This window comes from Lacerta agilis, chromosome 17 (genome assembly GCF_009819535.1).
Source record: "Lacerta agilis isolate rLacAgi1 chromosome 17, rLacAgi1.pri, whole genome shotgun sequence".
NCBI classification, from domain to species: domain Eukaryota; kingdom Metazoa; phylum Chordata; class Lepidosauria; order Squamata; family Lacertidae; genus Lacerta; species Lacerta agilis.
The window spans coordinates 38,705,507-38,715,698 of NC_046328.1; the positions used below are offsets into that span (position 1 = coordinate 38,705,507).

The window sequence follows — 10,192 nt, forward strand, 5'->3', positions numbered from 1 at the left end:
CAACCCAGCACAGCTGATTAACTCTCCTGTAATTATCAATAGAATCACGATCATTTCTTTGACTCTCTGGGGAGTTCCAGTATCTGCATGAAAACTATGACTCAAGACTTGAAGATACTATTAATATCTCCTGTGATAGTCGGAGCTTGGCCTTACACCAAGGGCTCTGTCAGACTGATCACTGATTCTTTTCCCTGAAAAAAAAAATCTGACTTTTGTAACCATCCCAGTGAGATTTTGCTGCTCAGTATCACTCAGATGACAACGTGCAAAGAGGTGAATTGTCGCCTAAAAAATTCCTCTTGCTCCTACCATGCTCTGTGCAGGAATGCGCTTTCAATGATGTTGGCGTCAGTTCTGCTTCTTCCAGATGAGTGCAAGGCTGCTGTTGCTCCATGTTCCGTCAGTGACCCTCTTCCTATTCTTCACAAATATTATCAGTCTGGAGATCTTGTTATTGCTGGTATTATGTGTCAAATCTATATAACTTCAAGCATAGCCTTCAATGAACGTCCTACACCTGAACTCTTCGATGACATTCTGTAAGGGTGTGTGTGTGTGTGTGTGTGTGTGTGTGTGTGTGTTTAAAAACCGTATTGTATATCTGTAATGAATATATTTCTGCATCTGACATATGTTGATGGTGATGCTCATTACACAAGTGGTCAAAATTGTGGGAAACTTTAGGAAAAGTTGTATTTCTAATGTTTGACAGCTCGTAACAACAGTACAATATTAGAGTAATACCATGAAATTACATATCATTAGAAAGATAATCTAATGCAGAATATTAGGCCACAAACTGTGTTGAATAGCCCTGTCCTGAATCCAACAGAATATCTGTGGAGCTGATTAAAAAACTTTTTAGTCAGAAGCAACCAAGGAATAAAGCACAATTGGTAGAGGCAGTCGTACAATCTTGGTTTCACATTATAACACTTGACAAACTAAATTTTTTGGTATACTCCATGGGATGCCATTGTTGGGCTGTGATGGCAGCAAAAGGTTTCCACACTTACAGAAATAATGAAAAGTTATGAAATACCTTTTATCATGGTTTTCTGTGTAGAAGTTTTTTATTTGGGTATAACTGTTGATAGAATAAGGATAATTCAACACTACTTGTTGCATTATATTCTGCAATAGATTATCATTTTAATGCTATATATATATTTATGGTATTAATCTAAAAACTACTGATGTTATGAGCCAGAGATACAGAAATACTTTTCAAATGTTTTCGCAATATTGGCCAAGAGTGGATGATGATTCCTACGACCCTTTTCCTTCCACATAGTTCTGGTGTTTATGAGACATGGGGGCAGATCTGATACTGTAGCTCAAACCCGTTTCTGCAGTTTGTGATAACCTTCTTCTTCTTATATGGTAGGCTTATACCAATGTTCAGTTTTAAAAAATTGCAAGGCAGTAAAAAGATAACATCCCCATTCACTTTGTTAAGGCTTTCTGCTCATTTACCATGGTGAGCTAAGGATATCTTAGAATAGAATAGAATAGAATTTTATTTACGGCCATAGGCCCGTACAAGTAAAACACATAGATAACAACTTGTGCAAGTGAGAACAACAGTCGCTAAAACACCACAGTAACAATAAAATACAATAAAATAGAATGGCATACTAAGCCTTAGCTAGCTTGTAGTGCTCCTTGGCGTCGCTTTTGGGTAAGGACAGCGACCAGGAACCTTGCCACTTTCAGGGTCGTATGAGCGTCCTTATCCTGCAAGAGGAAGAAGGGGGGAAGCCGGAGGGGAAAGAAAGGGGGAGGAATAGGGAGGGGTTCAGTAATGACAGATTTGCATTGTAAGAAGAATGGAACTTATAGGAGGTAAAAAAGAATATAAGGAGGATATACGACACAAATATATGGAATGAAATATAAACTATGGAATAACAATGTAAATATAATTGACGAGTTCTATGTTTGTATGTTAAAGTAAAAATTAATAAAAAAGTATGATATAAAAAAAAAAATATCCTGCAAGATTTTTGCGAGGTAGAATTCTGGTGGGGTGCCCTCTAGTTTCTGTATGATTGATCCCAGCAAATTTGCCCGTAGCACGTTGAACAAGGGGCAAGCGAACATAATGTGCTGGAGAGACTCCAGTGTCTCCTTATCACATTCGCACATGGCGGAGGCTTGGCCCTTTGAGAATCTATGTCTCAGGACGTTAGAGGGAAAAACATTTAACCTCGCTTTGGTGAAGGCCAGTCTATGGACCACAGTCGAAAGGGAGGAGAGGTATGATGGAACGCAGTAAGTTAAGGTGATACCGATGTTCTGAGGCGAACAAACACCTCCCCCCAGCATATAATTTCGCTGTAGATCGATGTCATCCAGTCTTTGGCGGATCAGAAAAGGATATCTTATTTAATATTAGAATTTAATCCAAGCCAAGTGGTAATTCATTCAGACTTAGAGGTGATTTTATTGTAAGCTTTTGGTAACCAGACTTTCTTCTCCTCCTCCGTAGAACAGAACTGGTAGCAATCAGGGCCAGGCCGCCTATAGGGTGGCATGCGTTAGATGCTCAGGGTAGCAAAACATCCAGGTTTCTGTTTCAATATATCCGCACACTTAATCCATTTTTGTGAAGGTGAACTGTTATGTACTATGTTGCTCTCAATGCAGACCAATGACACAACTCTACCAGCATATCCTGGCTTTGGCATTTGCAGTAAACGAGATAAATGAAAATCCCGAAATCTTGCCCAATATCTCCCTGGGTTTCCATATCTATAACAGCCATTTCAGTCCAAGCTGGACCTACCAAGCATCCATGGAACTTCTCTCTAGCCAAGAAAGACTCCTCCCCAACTACAAGTGTGACGTTCAGGGGACTCCAAAGGCGGTCATTGGGGGGCCAAACTCTGTTATATGTCTCCACATGTCAACCATCCTGTCCATGTACAAGATGCCAAGAGTAAGAGGTCTGCATGGAACATGGGTCATCATGAAAGCCATTTACAGTAGTCTCTGACTGAGACTCATTCGGTTGCATGCTGGTAATTGAAGAACAAAATATCAAGGAAATTGCAAATAGTGGGTATAGGTTGGTATTTATCAACCAAAAATGCAGGTTGTGGACCATATGTCTGCTTCAGTTTCAGACATCCTTAAAAACTCAGGTGGAATAATTCCTCATTGGACATTTTAATGCTGCTCGGGACTCTAATAAAACATCTGTGGCCTGTGGCACCACAACTGTATGTTTGCTACGCCTGCTGAAAAATCACTTATATCAAAATATTTTCCAAGATAACTTTAACATTCCAAATCAGCAGAAATAAATAATATGTGAATCCTTCAGATTAACCAGTGTTGATCAAATTTAAATCAAAATCTGGATTTGCATTTATGTGATGTTCGATATCACATTTTGGTATCACTTTTCCTCTCTTGTTCAGAAGACATCCGAAAGCAGCCCTGTTTATGGAAGTGTTTAATGTTTTATGTTTTATCGTGTTTTTAATATTCCGTTGGAAGTGTCCCAGAGTGGTTGCGGCAACCCAGTCAGATGGACAGCATACAAATAATATAATTATTGTTGTTGTTTAAAAAATATGTATTTAGCTCATGTGTGCGCCATTCCCTTCTTTCATTCACCAAATGTTCTCACCTGGTGGTCAGCAGCAGCTGAATTTCAGATGGATATGGATTGGGTTGGTTTATCTGATGGATGATAGTTGAGCGTTATTTTTGCAAGGTTTTGCTGCTGTGGTTGCCAAATGGGAAATCTGTTTTGATTTTATAGGGGGGGGGGGGCGGAATCCATAAACAAGCTCTTGCTGGTTAGTTCAGTGAAATTGTGGAGAGTGGCTCTGAAATGATCATAGATTTGATAGGAAGCACAGCCAAGAGGTGTGAATGTTGAAAATCACACCATTGTGGTAATGAGAAGGATGCCCAATATTGCAGAAACAGATGATGCACCAATACAAACCCAGGCAAAAGTTTGGAATTAGAACAGCCCAGATGGATTTCAAATCATTTCCCATGCAAAGATAGTGGGAAATTGCTTTCCTCCGTGGTGTTCTGTCCTTTGCAGATAACTCAAGGAATCATCTAGGATTCCAGAATTTATTCAGATGAGAAACATTACATGCAGTAGCGGGAGAAAACTTTATCGGGATTTTTACCAGTTATTTCCTTTACCTTTCTTTAGATGTGAAAAGCAGCCAATTCTGCCATAAACATAACTGCATAATTGCTACATTTGATGTGAAGTCATTAATATCCAAGTATTTCCCAAAACTGTAGATTCTAAATCTATTTCTGTTTAGATTTTTAAACAGAAATTTAAAAAAGTCAAATCCTCCTGGTTAATATATACCAATTAAATAGAGATTGAAATCTGGTTTTGAGTCTAACTGGTGTTTTGATATAAGCATTTTCCCTCTTGATTTTAATCCTGACCCTCTTTAGCTCATCTATGGCTCTTCTCCTGTGGCGACCAATGACGTTCAAGCCCCTTTCACCCACTGGATATTCCCAGATGGGACTCAGCAATACGAGGGGATCCTCCAGTTACTGCTGCATTTCTGTTGGGTGTGGATTGGTGTGCTTTTTCTCAATGACGACACTGGAGAGAGATTTGTACAAAATGTTCTCCCCATGATTGCCCAGAAGGGTATCTGCTTTGATTTTATAGAAAGCTTCCCTAAACTTAAATTTTCTGGTGAGTTCAGTGAAATGGTGGAAGAAGCTTCTAAAACAACCAGCATTATTGTGGGGAGCACTGCCAATGTTGTAGTTGTGAATGGTGAAATCCAGACAATTATGGTAATGAGAATGATACCCAGACTTGCAGAAACAAACGATTTTCCAATACAAGGAAAGACAAAAATCTGGATTATGACAGCCCAGATGGACTTCACCTCATTTCCCATTCAAAGAGGTTGGGACATCACATTCCTCCATGGGGCTCTGTCTTTTGCAGTTCACTCTAAGGATCTTCCAGGATTCCAGAAATTTACTCAGATGAGAAACCCTACCTTGGAAAAAGAAGATGGCTTTCTCAGGGTTTTCTGGGAAGAGGCATTTGATTGTGGTTTTCATGATTCTGCTTCAGAGAAGAAAGATAGCAAATTCTGCACTGGGGAGGAGAATATTGAGAGCCTTCCTGGGTCTGTTTTTGAAACGAGCATGACAGCCCACAGCTACAGCATCTACAATGCAATCTATATTTTGGCACATGCTTTGCACACCATGCAGTCCACCAAATTAAACTGCAGAGCAATGGCAGGTGGAGAAAGGTGGGAACTTACAGATCAACAGCCGTGGCAGGTAATGTTGTCTTCCAGTTAATACAGGTGTCTGTAATCAACTCCAGCCTTTAATGTGTCTGACAGCATAGAACCAAATAGCAACACGTATACTTGGTCACTGATCTGTCTCTGGGCTCAATTCTAGATTTTAGTTTTAATTTTAATGCCCTAAACAACTTAGGGATCACCTATATGAAGGAATGTCCTGTCTGATCTTCATGATTAACTTTGGAGTACAAGTTATTGCAATTAATAAAAGAGCCACGTTTTTATCACCACAATGAACACTACTACAATTAAAACTGTCCACAAAACATTTAAAATGAATTTTGTGTTCTACAGTGTCATCCTTTCATATATCATCATGAGTTCCTTTTTTTCCCTTTTAGCTCCATCAATTTTTGAAGATGAGGCTTACTAAAAAACAATCAGAAAGAGAGTAACATACATCTTTTTAAAAGACCATACACAATCGCTCTTAAATGTTAAATAAAAGCACTCTTATATTACTAATATTTAATCATTTTTGGCATCTTCATTAATTGCATTTTCTCGCTCCCAACTTAGGTCCACCACTTTCTGGGAAGTGTTTCATTTAATAATAGTGCTGGGGAAGAAGTTTCCTTTGACCAAAATGGAAAATTAGTAGCTGGATTTGATATAGTAAATTGGGTCACATTCCCAAATCAGTCATTTCAGAGAGCCAAAGTTGGAGCAATGGACCCACAAGCTCCCCCAGAAAAGAGGTTAACCATTCATGATGATGTCATCATGTGGCCCAACTGGTTCAACCAGGTAAGAATCTGTTCAGGATTTTCTCTAGTTTTTTGCTCAGTGTCCAAAAACTGCCTCACTGCAACACATTGAATCATCATCAGTTATCAGACAAGATATATTAGAGGAAATACCTGACTGTTAAAATGAAAGCTATTGTGTTTCCAAGTCTATCTGCAGAGTTATCTGAGCTGCAAAGTGTCACTAGACCATTAAATTCAAAGTAGCCCAGTATATCTTTTAATTAGTATATCCTTCCCTCCTTCCTTCCTTCCTTCCTTCCTTCCTTCCTTCCTTCCTTCCTTCCTTCCTTCCTTGTATTTTGCATGCGCACACACCACCAATCCATTCTGGGGTTATATATCAAATGGGGATAATGCAATGTTTGGTTAGGGTTATTAAAAACCCCAGTTGAACATACTGTCAAAAATGCTCTCCACCTTTCTTTAGACCTTACTGCAGTCAGGATTGGACCATTTACTCGGAAGCGGGTGAACGGAGGGCTCAATCCTGCTCAATATGATGGCACTCATGTGTCCCCCTGCTTGGAACAGGCACACATATTCAAAGTACAGTGTGGGGCTACTTGGAAGCTCTGTTGCAAACAGCCCTGTGATAGTGCTATCTGCAGATGCTGCCTGCCTCCCCTTCCCATCCGGCACCCCAAACCCTAACATCACTTGTGGGGGTGTGGTAATTCAGTTTGATTCAGGACTGTCTCTGTCCAACTTGGTTGAAGTCTGGTTCCTTCTAAATCAGCCTAACTCACTTGGGGATTTGGTCAAATTTGTTCCACAGCTCTAATTACTGCTGACCAAGACAATTCACTGTTGAAACTTTCTCATTGGTTTGCATAGAAATATTATTCAAACTTTTACTTGCAGAACTCTTCAAAAACAGAATATAAGCATTCAAGATACAACCAAATATCCATGCAATGTCTTGTGCTGTGCAACACAGGCTCAGCATCTTAGAAAATGTGACATAATCTAAACAGACCTAGAAGCAAAGTCTCTTTCTCTCTCTAACAGCATCCGTTTCCCTGGAGCTGTTTTCCTTGAGAGTTTCATTTACATCTTCTGTTCCCTGTGGTGTTCAGAGAAACACTAAGCAGGCAACTCCCTTCAAAATGGAGATTTGCAACCAAATACCTTCATCACATGATCAAAGGTTCACTTTCAGCACAGGGTAGAGGAACAATCAACAGGTAATTATTAACTAGTCACAGCTCTGAGTCCTGTGAAACAAACCCCTAGTTAGCAATACACATTTAGGCATTCTAATTTCAGTGCCATTTAAACCATTACACTTAATATGGCAAACATGCAAACATGGGCTGCTGAATTAAAATGATTAACAGTAAATGTTCACAGAAACCCCTGGTCAAACTAAATTGTAAGGCACAGCAGGTGATGAAGAGGGTAACCCTGGAAACAAATAGCGCTGAAAGATTGCATCAAGAGCCAATGTGTATGTCAAAAATACTGGAGCAATTTCTATAGTCATGAGATATTGACCCAATAAGCTTTCACCTGAACATTTTCTAATTTGATAGAGATTAGCACTGCCATGCTAATATCTGTAAAAATTTAAATACTTACCAATAAAGATCAACTTTAGAAAAAAGCACAAAACCTCTAGCAATCTATTGCTTTACGGTCGTTTTTATTATTTGAAGATAGGTCAGTGAGATGCAAACTCCCAAACTATTTCCTTCTTTCATTTATGAACAGGCACAACCGACTTCTCTGTGTAATGAGAATTGCCATGTAGGTTATAGAAAGAACAAGAAGGAAGGGAAGCCATTCTGCTGCTATGATTGCCTTCCGTGTCCAGAAGGGAAGATCTCAAACAAGGAGGGTAAGTTACAGGTGGGTAGCCGTGTTGGTCTGCCATAGTCGAAACAAAATAGAAAATTCTTTCCAGTAGCACCAAGAACAAACTCAGTTGGTCTCTAAGGTGCTACTGGGAAAAAATTTCTATTTTGTTTCGAAGGAGGGTAAGGAATGCATCACACACTTTAAAAGAATAAATATATCAGTTATTATTTTTTACCTGTGCATCAGAAGCTCCTTTCTCTAGTGGGAAAACAGTATGGAAGGGGCCGATATATATTCTGACATCTCTTAGATTCATTGTGCCAATTTGGGGACAGAAGACCTTTTTGTTTGAATAAGATTTATTTCTTTTTCCTTTTCAGACATGGATGACTGTTTAGAATGCCCTAGAGATCAATATGCAAACAATGAACAGGATGGCTGCCTCCCCAAAGACAAAACCTTCTTGTCTTATGGAGAACCGTTGGGGATCAGTTTGGCCACCCTTGCCCTCTTCTTTTCCTGCATCACAGCTTTGGTGCTTCAAATATTCACAAAGCACAGAGATACTCCCATAGTTAAAGCCAACAACCGCAACCTAACTTACATTCTCCTCCTTTTCCTCCTGCTCTCCTTCCTTTGTGCTCTGCTCTTCATTGGCCAGCCTGAGGAAGTCACCTGCCTCCTTCGACAAACGGCTTTTGGCATCATCTTCTCAGTGGCAATTTCTTGCATCTTGGCCAAAACTGCCATTGTGGTTCTAGCTTTCATGGCCACCAAGCCAGGGTCCCGGATGAGGAAGTGGGTAGGGAAGCCACTGGGAACCCCAATTGTATTTTCCTGCTCCCTTACGCAACTGACTATTTGTACTGTGTGGCTGGCCACCTCTCCCCCATTCCCAGATGTTGACATGGACTCGATGACTAAAGAAATAATACTAGAATGTAATGAAGGCTCCACTATCATGTTTTATTGTGTCCTGGGATTCATGGGCTTGCTGGCCATTGTGAGCTTCACTGTTGCCTTCCTGGCTCGAAGGTTGCCTGACAGTTTCAATGAAGCCAAATTCATCACCTTCAGCATGTTGGTCTTTTGCAGTGTGTGGCTCTCCTTCGTTCCAACCTACTTGAGCACCAAGGGCAAATACATGGTGGCTGTGGAGATCTTCTCCATCTTGGCCTCCAGTTGTGGGTTACTGGGCTGCATCTTTTCCCCCAAATGCTATGTTATTTTACTGAGGCCTGAGCTGAACAGCAGGGAGCAGCTAATAAGAAGACAGTTTTAAATAATCAAGAAGTCTGAATCATGCTCATAATTTATGTTATTGCTATTTTGTTTACATGTATGTAATTAGAAATTAGGGATATTCATGTCCCTAGAAATTAAAGAATCAACAAGTAAACAATAAAAAAGATCTGGAGCCACCCCAGAGAGCTCCTTTAGGAGAAATTATGAGGACACAATCAGGGCAGTGGTGAATTGCTTAATTATTTCCATTACTGCCACTGATGAGGATCAGTACTGATTCTGCGGCAATGCCTTTGAGCACAAGTGGCCTAGGACATTACCCTGTCTGCAACAAAATGGGCAGGAAGACACAGCATGCTCCTCCCTTGTGATTTGTCCCTTCTCCCATTTCTTTTTCATGTCCCTTTTAAATCTCAGCTCATTGGAAAGCTCCCTATGCAGCCACCCTGGGTTTTTTTTTCTGATGCACCCCCTTTCCTTTTTTTTTTGTTTGAATTGTTTGCACTTGTGTTTTCAATATCTCACATTTAACAAACCCTTGTTCCAGTTACAGGTAGGTAGCCGTGTTGGTCTGGACACAAAAGCTCATACCAATAACATACTTAGTTGGTCTCTAAGGTGCTACTGGAAGGATTTTTTTTATTTTTTATTTTGTTTTAACAAACCTTCATCAATCCCCCCCCCTTTTAAAGTTTTCTGGCCAAGTGTTTTCTTCAGTGTTTTCTTCAGCTTTTTGAAATCAGCTATCTTAAATTCCACAGTGTGCGTCTGACTACGCCCAGATTTTCCTTATTTCTCTATGATGAATCTCCAGATGATGTGGTCTATTCCTCCCAGAGTTTCCACTACTCCCACCTCATTGACGAGTTCTTCCTTATTGGTGAGGATCAGGCCCAAGATAATCAATCCCCTTGTTGCTTTTTTCACCTTCTGGGAAATGAAATTGTCAGCAAGGCAACTGAGGAAATTGTTGGCTTTACATTTTTGGCTTTACAGATAACAGAATAGTTGAAGTCTCCCATGACTATTATATCTCTCCTTTTTTAATGTTTGTCTAATCTAGGA

General features: G+C 40.0%; 1 protein-coding gene across 1 annotated transcript; it reads left to right on the forward strand.

Moving 5' to 3' along the window:
* The first annotated feature begins 342 nt into the window (after window positions 1-342).
* On the forward strand, window positions 343-9,165 carry LOC117061473 (vomeronasal type-2 receptor 26-like). Its single transcript, XM_033174310.1, has 6 exons — window positions 343-542; window positions 2,767-2,944; window positions 4,447-5,307; window positions 5,856-6,083; window positions 7,796-7,922; window positions 8,263-9,165. The coding sequence occupies exons 1-6, from the start codon at window positions 343-345 to the stop codon at window positions 9,162-9,164; spliced, it is 2,496 nt and encodes an 831-aa protein (XP_033030201.1). The 3' UTR covers window position 9,165.
* The last annotated feature ends 1,027 nt before the right edge of the window (window positions 9,166-10,192 follow it).